This window comes from Prunus dulcis, chromosome 2 (genome assembly GCF_902201215.1).
Source record: "Prunus dulcis chromosome 2, ALMONDv2, whole genome shotgun sequence".
NCBI lineage: Eukaryota > Viridiplantae > Streptophyta > Magnoliopsida > Rosales > Rosaceae > Prunus > Prunus dulcis.
Genome location: NC_047651.1, coordinates 1920376 through 1941103, shown reverse-complemented (window position 1 = coordinate 1941103; position 20728 = coordinate 1920376). Strand labels below are relative to the sequence as shown.

Below are 20728 nucleotides of genomic sequence, written 5' to 3'. Positions count from 1 at the left end.
TAATAATGTGTATTTACATTTGTACATGGGGTTGGACCCAAATATAAAGGTAACAAGTGAGAAGCCCCAGCCCAGTGATCCCTTCTTAAGTGGAGAGTGGTCTCCTTTTATAGATGAGGGGGAGTCTACACATCTTGTAATATTCCAATGTGGGACTCTTTGCCTTGCTTAGATTTGCTTTTAGTTGCTTGGTCAGATACGGTATAAACAAAAGGGTCCTATTTATTTCCTTTTGAGTGAACTGTTGCTTGATCGGCTTGAAGTGTTAGTCAAGTCGGCCCTTAGTGATGAGTAGAGACGACTTGACCTAGCCCTATATAAGCTTAAGACTCTATTCTCGTTAGACATGTTCTCTAAACCTAATCTTATAATAAAGAGTGAGCTAAAATAGTCTCTGAGAGAGAGCAGAAGTCTTTATGTCACATCCCGGGATCGATTCCGTCGTAGCACGATATTGTCCTTTTTGGGCCCCCTTCTTTGCCCTCATGGTTTTGTTTCTGGGAACTCATGAACAATTTCCCAGTGGGTCACCCATCCTGAGATTGCTCTAACCCAAACTCACTTAACTTCGGAGTTCCCATGACTTCGAAGCCAGTGAGCTCTCAAAAAACCTCGTGCTAGATGGACACGGCATGTACATATAAGGCACATCTCCCCTCTCCGTTGGTCGATGTGGGATGTTACAATCCACCCCTCTTAAGGGCCTGAAGTCCTCGTCGGCACACTCGCACCACACGGTAGAGTGGCTCTGATACCAAATTGTCACATCCCAGAATCGGCTCCGCCATAACACGATATTGTCTGCTTTAGGCCCCCCTCTCTGCCCTCATGATTTTGTTTCTAGGAACTCACGAGCAACTTCCCAGTGGGTCACCCATCCTGTGATTGCTCTAGCCCCAATTTGCTTAACTTCGGAGTTCCCATGACTCCGAAGCCAATAAGCTCCTAAAATATATCGTGCTAGATGAACGCGACATGTACATATAAGGCACATCCCCTTTCTCCGTTGGTCGATGTGGGATGTTACAATCCACCCCCTTAGGGGCCCGACGTCCTCTTTAGCACACTCGCACCACACGGTAGAGTGGCTCTGATACCAAATTGTCACATTCTAGGATCGGCTCCGCCGTAGCACGATATTGTCTGCTTTAGGCCCCCCTCTCTGCCCTCATGATTTTGTTTCTGGGAACTCATGAGCAACTTCCCAGTGGGTCACCCATCCTGGGATTGCTCTAGCCCTAACTTGCTTAACTTCGGAGTTACCATGACTTCGAAGCCAGTGAGTTCCCAAAAAACCTTGTGCTAGATGGAGGTGGGCAGTTATATCTTCTATGTGTTTAAATTTGTTTGAAAGATCATGAACACTTATGTAGAAAATATAACAGTTGGTTTCAGAGCACATGGTTACTCAACACACACTGAGATCGTTTTTCAAGCATGCCTATTGCGATTTCGTTATCCGTTGATGCCATGACTATTTTGGTTATGTTTAAAATTTTGATGACAGTTTAAACATGTTTCTAAATACTATGAATATTAAAGAATATGGAAAAAAGCATGTTTCAATCAAAAATTTAAACCCGTTTTTAACCTGCTAGATGACCTTAAAACCCTAAAAATGGTCTTACTATGAATGTTTTTAAATACTATGAATATTTTTTACACCATTCCCTATTCGGTAAGGTATTTTGGGTTAAAAACGGACACTGAAAACCCTAAAACATTGTTCACTGCAATTTTAAGGTTTTATCTCATATTGTGTTTTGTTTGGTTATTTTGTGCTAGATAGGAACTTGCTTTCGTTCTGAGATCAACAAATTTTCCATAACCAAACCAAATCTAAAAAATCAACCCTAAAGAAATAACCAAAATTGAATCATACCTAAATTATTTGATAAGTTTCTTCAATAAATAGAATATCTATCATGTAATCTCTTTATGATGACACAAGATAACATGTAATTTGTTGTAAGCTATAAGTAATCTCTTGCCACAAAGATGTGATACTTAATTGAGGAAGCTTGTATTTATTATTTGTTAGTTTTGTGAATTAAAGTTAAGCTGATAAATTGTTTTCTCTTAACAAATTGAAAATCAGTTTCTTAGGAAGTACTTAAACTTTCTTTTGCAAATCCTTGCATCGTCGAATCCTTACTTGATCAATTTCTTATAAATTAAAACACTCACTGGGAAGTTTGATTTTTTGAAGTTATTCTCGGAATGAATGAGATCGATTATGATCTCATTGATGATTATAAGTTAGCAGTTTCGTTTATGTATCTTGTAATATGACTCCAAAAGCTTAGGAAAAAGGAGACACATTTGGCGTAGGTGCCACTCATGTTAACTTATCACAAAGGGAATTCTAGTAAAGAATATAATGGAGCTAATTAAGAAAAGAAACGAAGATGAATTGAAGCGAAAAAGGGTTGAAGCGCAGCGGCATCGTTAACTTTATGGAGGACCCATAAAGAGGTACAATGCTACAAGGGACAGTCTTAGAATCGTCGTAAAAGAGGAGGAATTTAATTTTTGTTTCAAGATTATCGAGACTTGGTTTTTGTTCTTAAAATTCCAATGTTCTTGCTACTGGTTTTCTCTCAAATGGATTAAACTGCCTCAATTGCAATAAAGATGGTGAAGTTTTAATGGCTGAATCGAGTGAGAAAAGGATTAGAAGTGAGGGAACATCCACTAGGTTATGACATAGACATTTAGGGCCCATTTCAAAAGAAAGAATGAAAATTCTTGTTAAAGAAAAAGTCTTGCCGTCACTGACTTTCAGTGATGACGAGATTTGTATTGAATGTGTTAAAGGAAAACTCATTAAGACTAAAAGAAATGTGCAACTCGCAGTAATTATTTTTTAGAGATCATCCACGCAAATATTTGTGGACCATTCCCTTACCAAACAATTGATGGAAATCGATATTTCATTATTTTTATAGATGACCATTCTCCTTTTAGTTATCTATACCGCATAACAGAAAAATCTCAAGCTTTTGAGATGTCAAAAAATAATAATAATAAAAAAAAATAATCAAAACTGAAGTTGAAAGACAACTAGAGAAAAAGATCAAAATTATGAGGTCAAACAAAAAGAGTGAATAGTATGGACTTTTTGATGAAGAAGGAAGACACGCTGGACCTTTTTTGTAGGGTATCTACAAGATAATGGCATAGTTGCTTAATACATAACACCAAGAACTCCGCAACAGAATGGTATGGCTGAGAGAAGAAATTAAACCTTGAAGGACATGGTTCGTAGCATGATTTCCAGAACTGATTTGCCTAAGCATCCTTGGGGAGAGGCGATCAAAACATCAAACTACATATTTAAGCCCATCAAGTTCATGCCTAAGACACCTTTCGAAGTTTGGACTACAAGAAAGCCTAGCTTGTGACATCTTCATGTATGAGGTTGCAAGGCTGAAACTAGAATCTATTACCCTAAAGAGAAGAAGCTTGATCCTAAAATGATTAGTTGCCATTTTATTGGTTATCCTGCGAGGTCAAAGGGTTTTAGATTTTACTGTCCAAATTATGGTACCCAGATCATTGAGACTGGTTGTGCAAAGTTTATAGAGCATGAGGAGAATGCCCCTGGGAATGAAGATTTTAGTTTCAAAGAAAAATATGATGTAGCTGTGATCGAGAATGATGAACAAGATGTTACACCATTGATTCCTTTAAGTGAAATTGTATTGGAACCTCCTCAATTTGAAGAACGAGTTGATCAACAACAATAAGAACAAGCTGTCAAAAATCCTATGCCAGATAATCAACAAGAACTAGTGCAACGGAGGAGATCTGACAAACCAAGAAAACCTACAACAAATTCAGATTATGTGTATTTACAGAAAGCTGATTTTGACATTGGAGATAAAGCTGATCCAACAAGTTTTAAAGAAGCTATGGAGAGTCAAAATGCAGAAAAATGGAGGGAAGCAATGTTAAATGAACTTGAAAGCATGAAGAATAATCAGTATGAGAATTAGTTGAACCTCACATTGGTAGCTTGAAATGAGTATTTAAAACAAGGAAGGATAAAGATGAAGAAAATCGAAAGATTTAAGGCTAGATTGGTAGCAAAAGGATTTACCCAAATGGAGGAATTGACTACACTGAGACGTTTTCTGTAGTTTGCACCAATGATTCTTTCCACATAATTATGGCATTGGTGACGCATTATGACTTGCTTTTACATCAAATGGATGTAAAAACCGCCTTTTTGAATAGTGAACTTGAAGAAGCAAATTTTATGAGGCAACCTGAAAGGTGTGCAAAGGAAGGAAAAGAGCATATGGCTTGCAAACTTGATAAGGCAATTTATGGACTAAAGAAAACAAGCAGGAATTGACATAAGTATGTGTTCTGGATAGAAAGTTCCGTTTAGCTAAAGGAGATTGAAAGAAGGAGCGTTGCCCAAGAATAAAGAAAAATAAGTTGAGATAAGGAACAAGTGATGCGCTTCTCTAGTTGGAAGCATTATGTACGCACAAGTATGTATAGGGTCAGATCTAGCCTTGCGAATCAGCAAGATGGGGAGATTTCAATCAAATATGGGAATGTAATATTGGATAGTTGTAAAGAAGATTCTGAGGTACCTATAGAGAACAAAGGCTTACATGTTGATTTACAGACGCACAGAGAATTTGGAGCTTGTTTGGTTATGCTGATGTGAATCTTGGAAAAGGAGAGGATGATTATATCTCTATTTCATGTTTTCTTTTCAAGATGGCAGGAGCAACTGTTGCTTGGAAGAGTGCTAAACAATCTGGTGTTTCGAGTTCAACTATGTTTTCAAGATACATAGCTTGCTATGAAGCCACTTCTCATGCAATATAGCTAAGGAATTTTATCAAAGACATTAAGTTGGTGGACTCAATTTCAAGACCAGTGCAGATATACAATGATACCACTTTGGTTGTTTTTCACTGTATGAACAAGAAGATGTCGTCTGGACTTCAGCACGTTGACAAAAAGTATTTAATAGTGAGGTAGACGATAGTAGACAAACTAGTCAGGTTTGATCATATCAGAACTCAAGATACGATTGCAGATCCATTTTACAAAGTTTTTGCCTTCATAAGCTTTTCTAAGACATGTTGAGAGCATGAGATTATTTCCTAGCTTTGATGGTGCAATCTAGTGGGAGTCTTGTTTCCCATTATGACAGTTTTCTAGTATGTCTAATTTTGCTCTTTTCTAGATTAAGAGATTTGCATTTAAGGATGTTAATTTGGTTGACAGTTTTGATTATTGAATAATTTCTACCATTTCGGCTATTCAGCTGTTTAAACTTATTATGCATTTTGTTTATGCATGTGAGTTTATGGTCTCTTTGAGATACTATTGTTTTTAATAACATTGCGGATTGACTCTTGCTAAGTCATAATGGGTATATGTACTGAAAAACATAAAGATTCACATTACAGATCAGTACATGTTAAGGTTCAAGTTTGTAAGTGCTTCATGTGGTTTAAGATTGCATTATGTGATTATAGATGTTTTTAATAAAGGAGAGTAGTGTTTGTCTAAAGTTTGCTTTGTCTAATCACTTTTTATTGTAGCTTGAAGTGAAGGACTTAACTGTTTTAAACTCATGGCCAATAAAGACTATTAAACTTTTGCAATACACTTGATCCAGTGGGAGAATGTTATATTCCTATTTAGATCGGTGCACTACATACTAAGTTATATCAGGTTTGATAAGAGTTTAAATTAGATTATACCTTGAGGCCCAAAACCTTGTGAATTAAGGAAAGTTTTGAAGCCAATTAAAGGGGTCATATTCATTTCCTTTTGCGTGAACCGTTGCTCAATAGGCTTGGAGTGTTAGTAAAGTCAACCCTTGGTGATGATTAGAGATGACTTGACCTAGCCCTATAAAAGCTTAAGACTGCTATCGTTAGACACGTTCTCTAAAACTAATATCATCATAAAGAGAGAGCTGAAACAGTTTTTGAGAGAGAGCATAAGTCTTTAGCCGTTCGTATCTTTTGCTTGTGTTGCTGCTGTTGCAATTGAATGAGTTCCGAGATCGTGTACTCAAAGAAAATGGTGCTAGGTATATCTTCTACATATTTCAGTTTGTGTGAAAGATCATGAACACTTATATAGAAAATCTAACAAACATTACATTATCTGCTATACATAATGTGTTCGAAAGCCTTACTCTTGTGTAGATTATGAAGGATGTACAGAGAAGCAGAATACAGGAAAATACAGACAGAATAGCTCAACAGATCCAAACCAGTGGTTATCTTGCTCCTCTCAAACATCTTTACCAGAAGAATCATGACAATTACGTGTCCCACTTTCGTCTTGAGCTCATCGAGTGAGCTAATTTTCATCCATTTAGGCCTTTCCTACAGAATCATCCAGTTATCTTGGTAATGTTGTAAACAGAAATACTAGAAGCCAAAAGTGGAAAAGTAAAAGAGGGAGAAAGAAAACAAAAATGCCATCTACTCTAAGGCTTATTCATCACTAAGCAATTCAAGCTGATATTGAAGAAAATGAACAGAAAAACATGGCAGTAATAAGAATTTAAATATAGAAAGCTACAGAAAAGATTTAGCGAGTTCAACTTTTATTAAGTATAATATTTTTGTGTCTCATCTGATGACACAGTGCAGACTTAGTAGACTAGTGCCTGATATTTTTGTCCAGGGATTATAAGTTAGAAGCATAGCTACTGGGATGTTTATTGGAAGATGCATATTCACTTGAATGTGTAAGCTAACATTACATTATCTACTATACATAATTTGTTCGAGAGCCTTACTCTTACTTGTGTAGATTATGAAGGATGTACAGCGATGCAGAAGACAGGAAAATACAGACAGAATAGCTCAACAGATCCAAACCAGTAGTTATCTGCACCATCTTGCTCCTCTCAAACATCTTTACCAGAAGAATCATGACAATTACGTGTCCCACTTTCGTCTTGAGCTCATCGAGTGAGCTAATTTTCATCCATTTTGGCCTCTCCTACAGAATCATCCAGTTATCTTGGTAACGTTGTAAACAGAAATACTAGAAGCCAAAAGTGGGAAAGTAAAAGAGGGAGAACAAAAACAAAAATGCTATCTATTCTAAGGCTTATCCATCACTTAGCAATTCAAGCTGATATTGGAGAAAAATAACAGAAAAGCATGCCAGTAATAAGAATTTAAATATAGAAAGCTATGGAAAAGATTTAGCGAGTTCAACTTTTATCAAGTACAATATTTTTGTGTCTCTTCTGATGACCCAGTGCAGAATTAGTAGACTAGTGATTGATATTTAGTTGAGGGGGAAGCACTCATAACTTATCGTAAGCATGCTCAATTAGACGTTTTCCATTTAAAGGTTGCTGGTGAACAGTAGCAGAATGCCTGAGAAAGAAACAGATTGTATATATACTAGTTCTGATGCAATTAGATTATGTTAGCATCTATTAATATCTGTGAAGGTTTGAGAATATATACGTGAATGCCGCATATACATGCAAAGGAAGGAAATTAAGATTACCTTCAGAGCAAACATTCCAAACAAAGAAGAGCCCTTAAGAGCACGATCATTATTGGAAGGCACATCATGAGGGACATTACTGATAAATAATCCATATAATCCCATACCAAATATTAACATGACAGTCCCAGCAAGGTAAACATCTGCATCCCAGAGATAATCATAGATCAGCGTATCAACATAGAAGGCTGTAATGATTACTATAAACATAGAAATATCACCACCTCTTCCCAAAAGGCAAAGGTGGCCACACAATGAGTTTTACCATGTTAAGAAAGGACTAGTGTTTTTTCCTTAAACAGAACTTGTGATTTTTTCTTTGGTACAAAAAGTCATGATATTTGAAATGTATGTTAGCATTCGAAAATCATATTCGAGAAACAAACTGAACTTGAAAAAAATACTTGCAGAAAAATAAAGAAATTATACAAAGAGAATTCTGAAAATTCTACCAATAGCTTCAACTAGTCGTAGAACCATATGTCCAGTGTGATGCCCTTTGACACAACTAGTCCAGTAAACTTTATATGCATCCATAATATAAACGCAACCCTGAAAGTCGAATGTAGTATGAGTATGCGCAGAGCAGATATATTCATAAATTATGAGTATGTACAGATACAGAATGATTGAGAGAAATTACATTGAGAAAGCACAACAACGAACCAGCCAAGGAACCTCCAACAGCAAAGAGTGCCAAAAATCGGAAGTCAAATATTGTCTGTTCAACAATAGACATGTAAGAAACGATCAGAACAGATATTTTATATTGTAAAAAAATTTTGAACAGGTAAAGAAGAAAATGCACAATTGTCTTTCTGATTGATAGACTGACAGTTGATAAACAGAAAACAGAACATTGATTCTTTTTCAAGTCATTCATAAAAAGTGACTAAGAGGGATTGACTTCAAGATTCTGAATGAAACTAGAAGTTCAGTTGCATCATTAGTACTGTGGAAGCAAAATATCTCACCCTAGGTCAAATAATTAGGCCAATAAATTTGGGAATTATTTGACCTAATCGGGAGTTACCTAACCTAATTGGGAATTACCTAACTTAATTGGGAGTTACTTGAATTAATTGGGAGGTTACCTAATTCAAATTGGATGTATTTGATCCTCGCTTTAGGGATTTGGTTAAATCCCTAATCCCTAAATATACTAACCTCACAAACTACACCAACCCCGCCAACCTCGCCGAGGCCCTCTATGAATACTTGTTGAGGTACGTCTGAATTCCCTCACAAACTCTAGCCACCATTTTCTTTCTCTCTCTCACACAAGGCTCCGGCCATCACACACGGCTCCGGTCACCCGGTTTTTCTTGAAACACTCAACCTAACTTAGGTATCGGAGGACCTTTGGCCAACACCCCCCGGGTGTGGTCCTTTTACTCCGATCTGCGGAGAAGACGAAGGAATCTTAAGCGAATATTCTTGTGGGACAAAAATCTCCCACAAGAAACCTAGTATATTGATTCTTCTTATTGCTCAGGAGCAATCTGTCAAACAATTAATCTGCAGACTTGATGCTTAAAATGTAAATAGGAAACTACTTCGCTTTATTTGACCAATAGGATTGTTTCTAAATATTATTCATTAAACCCAAATAATTCATTTGTCACATGAACCGTACCATATGGGCCACATAGAATATTAAAAAAATATTCTTACATAAGATGCCCATAATTTAGTACAAAGTACTAGTTAGTCAAATTTTATAAGAATATATTCCCACATTTTTCATCTATTATCAACTGATAATAACCAAAAAAAAAAAAAAAACTACTAATTCCTCCAAACTATTCAAAAGCCTACTCTGTCACACCCAAATCCCAAAAACTCCCAATATTCCCAAATGAACATCTGAACATATTTATACCAAATAAAGAACCGTTATTAAGCAAGTATAGTGACTGATCAAGTTCAAATTCTAGTTACCCTTTCAATTGAAGACTCCGCAGAACGGGCAAACCGAACAAACGGGTTGCCGTTGGCCAGGGCGTAGTTGAAGCCAGGTGGTTCCGGGGGCCTAGAGGACGCACTGGCGTAAGGGTTTGGAGAAGTATCATTGGAGGAGGAGAGTATGGTTTGATTTGGGGTTGTTGATTTTGAATCTGGGGATGCTGGGGAGCTCAGAGAAGAAGCAATGATGGGATGAGAGAAGTGCTTCGAGCTGCTTGAAGGCCCGCAGTGGCGGATTGAGGTGGAAAGGCAGAGGGTGGAGGTGGAGATGGAAGTGAAGAGAGCCATGTTGGAGAGAGAGAGAGAGAGAGAGAGAGAGAGAGTGGAGGGGTTTGGAAGAGGGAGATATTTTAGTTGAACTGCTGAGAATTTTCTGTGCCATTGGATGGCGGGTAGTAACGGTAATATGGGGACGGAAGTGGCGATCACGCGTAGAAAAGGGGCGTGGAACTTTTGGGCTAATGCTGGATGGACGGCAGAAGGAGAAGTAATCCACACAAAACAAACAAACGGAGGCATGGTGATTGGCACGTGAACGTGCCAAATTTCACTTTTTTTTTTTTTTTGGTTACAAGGAGGGCCAAAGCCCGACAAAAACACAAAGGAGAACTACACTGGGACAAGCCTCGCAGTGGTTCCCCTAGAAGAGTCATTAGCCAAGAGACTAACAATAGAAGGAGGAGGAAGATCAATAACATGAAAACCCAAACTGGAATTTTGACCCAAGTGAGCCATATGGTCCGCAACAGAGTTTTGCTCTCTATAGATGTATTAGATGGTGCACTCCCAGTCACGCAAGAGCAAGTCTTTGCAGCAATGGATGATGCTAGAAAGGGGGTGGTTAGTTCCAGTTTCTCCATTAATAAGAGAGACAGCAGTGAGAGAGTCACATTCCATCTGAATTCGTCGGATATCTTCGTTCCACGTGAGGAGCAAGCCTCTGAAGACTCCCCAAAGCTCCGCTTCTAGGATACTGCCACATCCCAGCTTCGTAACAAACCCCTTGACCCAAACACCAGCATCGTTCCTTATGATGCCACCAGCACTAATAGCGCCCAACTCACCCATACAACTACCATCCACGTTAATCTTAAACCAGCCAGCACAGGGAGGAGACCAGTGAAGTTTAAGAACATGTTTAGGAAGCTTGGAGTTCCTGGATCTGTTAGCCACCAGCCATTCACGGGAGAAATGGATGATCGGAATGTGGGGCCAGGGAGGAGGAGAGAAGTTGAGATCAAAAACTTTCTTACAGCGCCATTTCCAACAGAACCATAGGGCAGCCAAAAACAGGGAGGACCAAGGGATACCCTGCAAGCAGCTGAAACTAGCTTTAATATTGGTGAAGAGCCAGTCCTTAAAATCCATAGAGAAGGAGTGAGCAACTTGATTGGGAATGCCAATGGAGTTCCACATTTTAGCCGCATGACTGCACCTACGAAAGAGATGATCCAAGGACTCCATGGAGCCGTTGCAGCAAGGGCAGTTGGAGTTGGAAGCTAAGTTTCTTCTCACACGTTGGACATTGGTTAGGAGCTTACCATGAATCAACAGCCAGAGAAAGGTTTTGATCTTGGGGGGGACCTGCAGCTTCCAAATAATATCCCAATTCCAAGTATAGTTGGTCTCCTCAGTAAACAGGGAGAGGTAAGCCGTTTTCACAGAAAATTCACCATTGGAGGTGAGCTGCCATATACAAGAGTCCGCCTCAGTGTGATTAAACCCTGCAAAGATGCAACCCTAAGCCCATAAGCCAGTCTGTGTTCCAACCTTGCTCCGTGAGAAAATCACTCACGGTCCAATCCAGCATATCAGCAGTAAGGGGGACTGTGGTGAAGTTCTCCAGAGGACCACAGCCAGCCCAATTATCCTTCCAAAACAAGATATTGTCACCATTCCCAACTCTCCATTTAAGACCTTTGGAGGCGAGTTGAGTCCCAAAAAGAATACCTCGCCAAGTACTAGAGCAATTTAGGAATTTAAGATTAGGCGCAGCAAGCAAACTTTGGTTACTGTAGTTCGCTCTATTTTGGTGCGGTCACATTCAATTTTGAAATGACCCTCTCGATTGGGAGAAAAACTCTCATGTAACGGGAATAACACTTTTTGTTATATCTGGTCAATAAAACAATGACATGTAAGATAGTTTTTTTTTATTTTTTATTATGTGTCATTGTATTATTAGCTGGAGATAGAAATGTTATCCCCGTTACAAGAAAGTTTTTTTTAGTTGATTTATTTATTTATTTACAGTATAAGCGATTGAAGGAGGAGAATTTTACCCACAAACATTTCTTGTTGTGTGGGAGTTTCGAATTTCTGCTCACAAGACTTGAGGCCAAAGGGAGGGAAAATCAATCATGGGGTTCAAGAAGATGGGTACGCTGACTAATTTCGGAAATTTGTTCTTTTCTTGATCCAAGCGATATTCGAATTTATAGGAAGGAAAATCAAACTTGGGTGTAGCTAATTGACTAGACCCCTAAGTCTTTTTAGGGTTTTTTTTCTTTCTTTTTCTTTTCGGTCTGATAAATCTTTTTAGGTTCGTTAGTTGTCTAACATGGTATATGACGGCTTGGTTTGTAAGAGGTCTTGGGTCTGGAATCTCCAATCCTCATTTCCCCTCTTCTTTGTTGGTTCAATTTGCAAGTGTAGGATTCACCACAAAAATTTGCGAAGTGTTGACAATCAGAAAGCCATGGAATGATGCTTATTTTCGTTTGGGGAGGATATCATACTTCATCATCAGTATGGCCAGGTACCTATTAATTTTCACAGTCAAAATTTCTGAACTCTTCTATGTGGACAAGAAAAATTAAAAGTTATATTTTCTGATCCAGCAAATGAAAAATGATTTACAAGAGAGGGTACCCTATTCTTTATAGCTCAATAATTCCACTGCTTAATTTCATGTATTTTTTTGCAGTTGCATAACTCGTGTTCTTAATGCTTTAGATGTAATGCATCCTTTTTTTTTTTTTTTTTTCCCTCCCTTAGATATTTGCTAGCTGGAAATAGAACACATGGTTGGGCTTACCCAGAAAAGTACAAAGTACTAAAACAAAACCAACCGATCACAATGATTTTCAAAGCACAACACAAGCAACTTTTTTAAAAAGTGACAGGAATCGCAAACTAGCCCTACAAAACCCCCCAAAATGAAGAATACTTTAATTCCAGTCCTGCATTATAATAGTACTTACAATCACAAGCAATTAGCAGTCATGACACTCACGTTGTGGCCGCTACATTGACTTGGTGTCGAGGCAGCTCTCCTTAATTTGAAAGTCAGTAATTAGTAGGACCAATAATGATGATGTTTTATATAATCAGGATTAAGGAAAGCGTTTTCTATGTTTCAAATTTGTGAATTTTATAAGGACACACATTTGACTGTTGGGAACTTGTTTGGACGTTTCTTGCAATTAAATATTTATAAGTTGAATTCAAATTGTTCCCATCTTTTCCTCTGGTCTTTATCGATGAAACTTCACTTTGTTTTCTTAAACTCTTCTGAAGAATATGAAATTAGTTTCTTACTTAGCACGCAATTGAAGATTATAAGTTGAAATCTCATCATGGTTCATGGCTTACAGTGCTTGCTTGTTGAGAATTGAGTTTATGGAAACAGTTGCAATGGTTCAAATAGTGTTATTGCTAATTCTCTCCTTTACAATAACAGAGTTTGCTTTTAGTAGTGATGCTCGGGTTATAGGCTGTCTAGAAGCAGAGAGAGAAGCGCTTATTGACTTCAAGAATGGTCTCGAAGATCCTGAAAACCGGCTTTCATCCTGGAGAGGAAGCAACTGCTGCCAATGGTGGGGGATACACTGCAACAATACAACTTCAGCTGTTATAGCAGTTGATCTCCATAACCCGCATCCGCTAAATCCATTAGATGATTCTCCTGGCAGGTATGGATTCTGGAACCTTAGTGGCGAAATTAGACGATCACTGAAAATACTCCAGTCCTTGAAACATTTAGACTTGAGCTTCAATACATTCAATGGAATTTCAATTCCTGCATTCTTCGGTACCCTGAAGAATTTGCAGTATCTAAACCTGTCACATGCTGGGTTTAGTGGTGGAATTCTTCCAAATTTAGGGAACCTCTCTAGTTTGCAGTATCTTGATGTGTCGTCTAATTTTGTATCTGTTGATAACCTTGAATGGATGACTGGTATGAGATCTATGGAATATCTCAATATGAATGGAGCTGACCTTTCAATGCTAGAACCAGAATGGATTGAGACCCTTAATAAACTGTCGTCCTTAACTGAATTGCATCTGTCGGGTTGTGGCTTGTCTGGTTTAATTCTCTCTCCCAGAGTTATCAATTTTACTTCTCTTGCTGTAATAGAACTTGATTTTAACGGCTTCAACTCAGAGATACCCAGTTGGCTTGTCAATATCAGTAGTCTTGAAAGTGTCAGTATAAGCTATTCTGGCTTGTATGGAAGGATTCCACTTGGTTTCAGTGAATTACCAAGTTTGAAGGTTTTGGATCTTTCCGGGAATGAAAATCTAACAGCAAGTTGCTCTCAGCTTTTCAGAGGAGGATGGAAAAAGACGGAAGTTATTTATCTAGCTTCCAATAAATTACATGGTAAACTTCCTGCTTCCTTTGGCAACATGACAGCTCTCACTCATTTTAATCTTTTTGTCAACAATGTCGAGGGTGAGATCCCGAGCTCCATCGGTAAACTTTGCAACCTAAGAGATTTTCGCATATCTGGTAATAACCTAACAGGATTACCAGAAGTCCTAGTAACAGGGAACTGCAGTTCTAGGACTCCGCTGCCTAGTCTACAGTACTTTGATTTGTCAGTCAATCAATTGGTCGGTAAATTGCCCGAATGGTTGGTTCAACTTGAGAATCTTGTTGAACTAACTCTGTCCTATAACTCACTCTCTGGTCCCATCCCTTCTTCATTAGTTTCATTACCAAGCATTTCCACTCTGGATCTTGGACATAATAAACTTAATGGGACTCTCCCAGATAGTTTGGGAAAACTTTCTCAACTGTCTTTGTTTGATGTTTCTTTTAATCATTTGACAGGTATTATAACCGAAACACATTTTTCGCAGCTCAGTAACCTGACATTCTTACATCTGTCTTCCAACTCTTTAACATTAAATGTCAGTTCAAATTGGATCCCTCCATTTCAAGTCTGGAATCTTGATCTAGGCTCATGCCATTTGGGTCCATCATTTCCTGCTTGGTTAAGATCACAAAAGGAGGTCAAGTTTCTAGATTTCTCCAATGCTACCATTTCAGGTTCCATTCCTAACTGGTTCTGGGAAATCTCATCTAACCTTTCACTGTTAAACATTTCATTCAATCAGTTAGGAGGTCAGCTCCCAAATCTGTTAAATTTTAATCCATATGCGGATATTGACTTGAGCTCCAACTTCTTCGAAGGTCCAATTCCTCTTCCAATTGTTGGTGTTGAGTTACTAGATTTATCCAACAATGGATTTTCAGGTCATATCCCAAAGACCATTGGGGAAACCATGCCAAACTTGATCTTCCTCTCTCTTTCAGGAAACCAACTAATCGGTGAAATCCCAGCATCTATAGGCAGAGTTCTGCTTCTAGGAGCCATTGATCTTTCAAATAACATGCTAACTGGAAATATTCCACCTAGCATAGGGAACTGTTCTAATCTAAAGGCTCTAGACCTTAGCAAGAACAATCTATCTGGAAACATTCCCAGCTCCTTAGCTCAGCTCAGAATGCTTCAAACACTGCATCTAAGTGACAACAAACTCTCTGGAGGTCTCTCACAATCTTTGCAGAATTTGTCGAGTTTGGAGACACTGGATATTGGAAACAACATGCTCACAGGAAGAATTCCACCATGGATTGGGAAAGGTTTTGAACATCTGAGAATATTGAGGTTGAGGTCAAATGCATTTTTTGGAGAACTTCCGATGGCGCTATCAAATATAAGTTCTTTGCATGTCCTGGACCTAGCAGAAAATCAATTCAATGGAAGCATTCCAGCTAGCTTCGGAGATTTCAAAGCTATGGCTCAAACGCAAAACATGAACCGCTATCTATTCTATGGGATGTACAGGGGCAGGTACTATGATGAAAGCTTGATTGTGAACTTAAAAGGCTCGCCTCAAAAATACACCAAGACTCTCTCCCTTGTGATCAGCATAGACCTCTCTGGAAATAATTTGAGTGGAGATCTTCCTGAAGAAATAACTAAACTGTCTGGTTTGGTTGTTCTGAACTTATCCGGAAACCAAATAAGCGGTGGCATTCTGCAAGACATTTCAAAGTTGAAGCAGTTGCAATCGCTTGATCTTTCTAGTAATAGGTTCTCAGGTCTTATTCCTCAAAGTTTGTCTTCACTTTCATTCCTGGGGTATCTAAATCTGTCAAACAATGACTTCTCTGGTATGATCCCATATACAGCTCATTTGACAACTTTTGATGCAGCCTCTTTTACTGGAAATCCAGGCCTCTGTGGTCCTCCGCTTGTTGTAAGCTGTCCGGGTGCTGATCCCGGCGAAGGAGGAAGAGCTGTGGAAGATAATGACAGTGGCAACAGCTTCATTGATAAGTGGTTTTATTTGAGTGTTGGATTGGGATTTGCAGCAGGTCTTCTGGTTCCTTTTTTCATTTTAGCAATCAGAAAACCTTGGAGTGATGCCTATTTTCGTTTCGTTGACAAAGTTTTAGAGAGAATATCATGTTTGAGAAACAGAAGAGCAGTACATCACAAGACCAGGCGTCCTCACCTGGAGCTAACCTGTCTTTCTTTTCTTTGAGTTTGGTGCTTCTGATTTTATACTCTTTATCTTATGTACTATTTGAAGACTTTGATTTTAAGTTTTCTCATCTGGAATTAACTTATGTAGCAAATGAAAAATGGTGAACAAGAGTGGGTTGTCTCCGAGTGCAATTCCTTGCTGCATTTCATCCATAAGGACTAGAAAAATGAAGTATTTTATGTGTTGTTGGACCTTGGAAGCAGACCTATACTTGAACCCATATCCAAAACCTCTTGCTCATTTAGTGACAGAACCAGGAATTTGTTCTTGGACGAACCAAATAAAAATTGTGATGATTAATATTTTTCTTTCTATATACTATATTTCTACTATACATAATAGCATTGGATTATAAAAAAAAAAAAACTGTGTTTTTTTAATTATATATATATATATAAATATGGTCAGATAGGAAAAAAAAAAACAAAAAACAAAAAACAAAAAAAAGAACATAGCTCAGCCAAAATGATTGGTATTTTTTCTCTTCTCTCTTTTCAAAGACCAAAACGTTGGTTGGACAGTTGGATTAATAGCTCAGCCAACGAAAAAAAGGGAAATAGCTCAAAATACCACCCATTTTATAATTTTTTGTCAAAATACTACCCCTCCCAAAATTTTTAAAACTACCACCTATAAATACATCTTTATTGTAAACTGATTGCACCCATATTAGTTTTTCAGAAATTGGGTTCTCTCTCAACTCTCTTGTGGCTCTGTCTCTCTCTGTCGCTCAGCTCTCTTGCGCAGCTCTCTTTGTCGTGTAACTCTCTCTCTCTCCAACGCAGTTGTCTTCCTCCCTCAGCCATCGAAGCTTAACTCCACGGTTCACATGCACGAGGTACTGTTCATCTTCCTTTTCTTAGAAATTTGGGGTTTTTGTGAATTTGGTTTATGGTGTATGGATTTGTATGAAATTGGTTTAGGGGTTTCTTCCAAATTGTTTTAGGGTTTAGAGGTTGCTCTGAAATTGGTTTATGGTTTATGGGTTTGTATGAAATTGGTTTAGGGGTTTCTCTAGAGTCTAGGGTTTGGAATTGATGAGATATCTGATCTAGGCTTCAGATTATCCTAATTTGTTTTTCTTTATTGTGATTGTGATTTTAGATAAGGATTGGGTGATGGGTTTTTATTTTGGGTCATCTGATATGGTTTTGAGATTGGTTTTCATATCCATGATTTTGGTTAGTGTTAAAGTAAATAAATGGGTATTTCATTCATACTAGCTAAGGATTGGGTGATGGGTTTTTGTTTTGGGTCATCTGATATGGTTTTGAGATTGGTTTCATATCTATGATTTTGGTTAGTGTTAAAGTAAATAAATGGGTATTTCAAATGGCATAAAAAACTTCAAATGCGGGCCATGGATGATGTTCAAGGGGTTCTTACTTCTTTTCATTTCCTTGCACAAAATCATGAATTGATGAAAAGGAGTACAGAGCAGATGACACTATACAATTGGGCTGTGTGTGCACTGAGTGAATATGGCTAAAAGTTAAAATTGTAAACTTTTTACTATTTTCCAGAAAAGCTCCTAGTGAAGTGCATGGCCTATGATGAAAAGTGGCATAAAAAACTTCAAATGCAGAGTAATAGGCTCCTTAAATACACAACTTTGCAGAGCAAAATGTTCTTTTAGATATAAAAAAAGCTCGTTTGAATACAATAGTGGTATAATAGGCTCTTGATAAGTGATGATCTGGTTTGATGGGTTTGATTTTGTTTGGTGGGTAATGCTTGATTTTTATCATTGTGATAATTGTGATGATGGGATGGATATGGAACTTAATTTTGCTACTAGTTTGGCCAATTTTGGATTTTGATTTTTCTTACTTTAGAACAAAAATTGTTTCTTCACTAAGTATAGTTCAATATGATAAAACTTACAATGCAAAATGTTTCACGAATGTTTAATTTCATAATGGGTAATTTCAAACTTTTGTGAATGGTTGTCTGCATTGGAATTGTAATTAATCAAGGCTTGTGTCTGATGTACTCATTACAGGTAGGAAGGCGAATTGAGTCAATGGTAGCCCCACTGGAGTAGCTCAAGTACTCTGATTTTACTGATCAACAAGAATACGATGCCTGCAAAATGAAATAAAGGAGCTTTTCTGGTAATGAACTTTACTTTTGGACACACACACACATGCACAATGAACTTTACTGTCTTTGATGGCATTTTGTGTTATTTGTTTGATAGGAAGGTGATGTTGTTGTTGTCGTCGCTGAGAAGGTGAAGAAGAACAACCATGTAGTAAGAAAGTTGGAGAAGCGTCAACCGATTTGCACCCTTGACCAACATATTGAAGAGCAATTTGGTCAAGAGTGCAAATCTGCTGAGCAATTTTGACAGCCCTCTAACAGTTTCAAGACATAATTATTGCTGAGTCAAACTAAAACTTACACATTTCTGATTGTTCTGGTTGGTGATGAAATAAGGGGATATGTAGACCTTGTCTAGCTTCATTCTCTCAACAACCTCCGACTCATTGTCCAATGTTTTCCCATCATGCAGAAATTAACATAGTGTGAAGCTTACATGTTTTGGGTATCATTTGGGAATGAAAAACTAAAATAAAATTATTTGCCCTCCAATATATTTCTGTAAAAATTTCATAAGACCCATACATACCTCACTTTAAAACAACAATAAAAAGAAGCTGATATCATCCAGATTTCAGCCCTTGCAATACGGTAACTACACTAATATGCCTATGACAAATCTGCTGACTAGAAACAGACATAGGCAAATAAAGTCACATACCCATCAGCACAGCCACTGTCCAGGTCGTGATGAGATACAAGCCAATAGACGACCACAACCAAATTGCTCTTCAATATGCTGGTCAAGGGTGCAAATCTATTGACGCTTCTCCAACTTTCTTACTACATGGTTGTTCTTCTTCACCTCCTCAGCAACGGCAACAGCAGCATCACCTTCCTATCAAACAAATAACACAAAATGCCATCAAAGACAGTAAAGTTCATTGCGCATGTGTGTGTCCAAAAGTAAAGTTCATTACCAGAAAAGCTCCTTTATTTCATTTTACAGGCATAATATTCTTGTTGATCAGTAAAATCAGAGGACTTAAGCTGCTCCAGTGGGACTACCACTAACTCAATTCGCCCAAACAAGCAAGCACTATGAGATCCTCTTGGCAAAACTAGACAACCAATAACCATAAAAAACACCCAAACCCTGTCAAGAGTAGTGACTCTCCAGATTGCATGTGCATTACAGGCCACTGTCCCCCTCCATTTCAGCATGCAGGGAAACTCAACCAATTCTTCCAGCATGTGTACTTTGTCATAGATAGCATCATCCTAGCAGACAGAATCTCATGTGACAATTAAGTTCCATTTTCCAATTTTTTTTTCAATTTTTCATTATATAGCTAGAGACAAGGGGGCAGATCAGTATGCAGCTCCCACAATGGATGACTAGTCTTCGGTGTTGACTGCTGCTTCAGAATCTGGCTTTCCTGGTTTGACCTCTTCATTGAGTGTAAGTTTTATCTTGGGTGACAACCTCTTGATTTCCTCTATTGTATAGATAAAAATCTTCCTTACCATGCTACAGAACTCACTGCAACAAAAGTACACAGATTTTACGGGATGAATATTCAAAGGCATGAAGTTTAGATTCATTAACCTAATTACTTATGGCGGAAGTTCATAAATGGGATGGATACCCGAAATTTAAAATAATAAAAAAAAAGCTTCCTACCTGTGATGAGTACTGTATATCAAACACAAGGCTTGATTAATTACAATTCCAATGCAGACCTCATTCACAAAAGTTTGAAATTACCCATTATGAAATTAAACATTTGTGAAACATTTTGCATTGTCAGTTTTATCAGATTGAACTACACTTAGTGAAGAAACAATTTTTGTTTTAAAGTAAGAAAAACCAAAATCCAAAATTGGCCAAACCAGTAGCAAAATTAAGCTCCATATCCATCCCATCATCACAATTATCACAATTATCACAATGATAAAAATCAAGCATTACCCACCAAACAAAATCAAACCCATCAAACCAAATCAGCACTTATCAAGAGCCTATTATCCCACTATTGTATTCAAACGAGCTTTTTTTTTTAAATCTAAAAGAACATTTTGCTCTGCAAAGTTGTGTATTTAAGGAACCTATTGCTCTGCATTTGAAGTTTTTTATGCCACTTTTCAGTATAGGTCATGCACTTCACTAGGAGCTTTTCTGAAAAATAGTAAAAAGTTCACAATTTTAACTTTTAGCCATATTCACTCAGTGCACACACAGCCCAATTGTATAGTGCCATCTGCTCTGTATTCCTTTTCATCAATTCATGATTTGTGCAAGGAAATGCAAAGAAGTAAGAACCCCTTGAACATCATCCATGGCCGCATTTGAAGTTTTTTTTTTATGCCATTTGAAATACCCATTTATTTACTTTAACACTAACCAAAATCATAG

The 20728-nt window shown here is 37.8% G+C and overlaps 2 protein-coding genes across 5 annotated transcripts; one reads left to right on the top strand and one right to left on the bottom strand.

Annotated features, from left to right (window-relative positions):
- Positions 1-6048: 6048 nt before the first annotated feature.
- Positions 6049-9842, bottom strand: LOC117618863. Of its 3 annotated transcripts, none has more exons than XM_034348607.1 (6): positions 9460-9842; positions 8162-8239; positions 7971-8070; positions 7519-7661; positions 6791-6996; positions 6049-6371 (listed from the first exon to the last, which is right to left on the bottom strand). In XM_034348607.1, the coding sequence occupies exons 1-5, from the start codon at positions 9769-9771 to the stop codon at positions 6793-6795; spliced, it is 837 nt and encodes a 278-aa protein (XP_034204498.1). In that variant the 5' UTR covers positions 9772-9842; the 3' UTR covers positions 6049-6371; positions 6791-6792. The 3 variants fall into 3 exon arrangements, with proteins under 3 accessions (XP_034204498.1, XP_034204499.1, XP_034204497.1); XM_034348608.1 differs by having other exon boundaries at positions 6049-6366; XM_034348606.1 differs by having other exon boundaries at positions 6797-6996.
- A 1931-nt stretch (positions 9843-11773) lies between these two features.
- Positions 11774-16502, top strand: LOC117620076 (receptor-like protein EIX2). Of its 2 annotated transcripts, XM_034350170.1 has the most exons (3): positions 11774-11862; positions 12139-12241; positions 13166-16502. In XM_034350170.1, the coding sequence occupies exons 2-3, from the start codon at positions 12187-12189 to the stop codon at positions 16264-16266; spliced, it is 3156 nt and encodes a 1051-aa protein (XP_034206061.1). In that variant the 5' UTR covers positions 11774-11862; positions 12139-12186; the 3' UTR covers positions 16267-16502. The 2 variants fall into 2 exon arrangements, with proteins under 2 accessions (XP_034206061.1, XP_034206060.1); XM_034350169.1 differs by lacking the exon at positions 11774-11862 and having other exon boundaries at positions 12021-12241.
- The last annotated feature ends 4226 nt before the right edge of the window (positions 16503-20728 follow it).

Bases quoted from the DNA above. Each gene is read 5' to 3' on its own strand.
- LOC117618863 (XM_034348606.1), bottom strand. From the start codon at position 9,771: ATGGCTCTCTTCACTTCCATCTCCACCTCCACCCTCTGCCTTTCCACC. The intron at 8,240-9,459 runs GTAACTAGAATT...ATTGTTGAACAG, and splicing joins CGGAGTCTTCAATTGAAAGG to ACAATATTTGACTTCCGATT. The intron at 7,662-7,970 runs GTAGAATTTTCA...TCTGGGATGCAG, and splicing joins ACGACTAGTTGAAGCTATTG to ATGTTTACCTTGCTGGGACT.
- LOC117620076 (XM_034350170.1), top strand. From the start codon at position 12,187: ATGATGCTTATTTTCGTTTGGGGAGGATATCATACTTCATCATCAGTA. The intron at 12,242-13,165 runs GTACCTATTAAT...TTACAATAACAG, and splicing joins TTCATCATCAGTATGGCCAG to AGTTTGCTTTTAGTAGTGAT.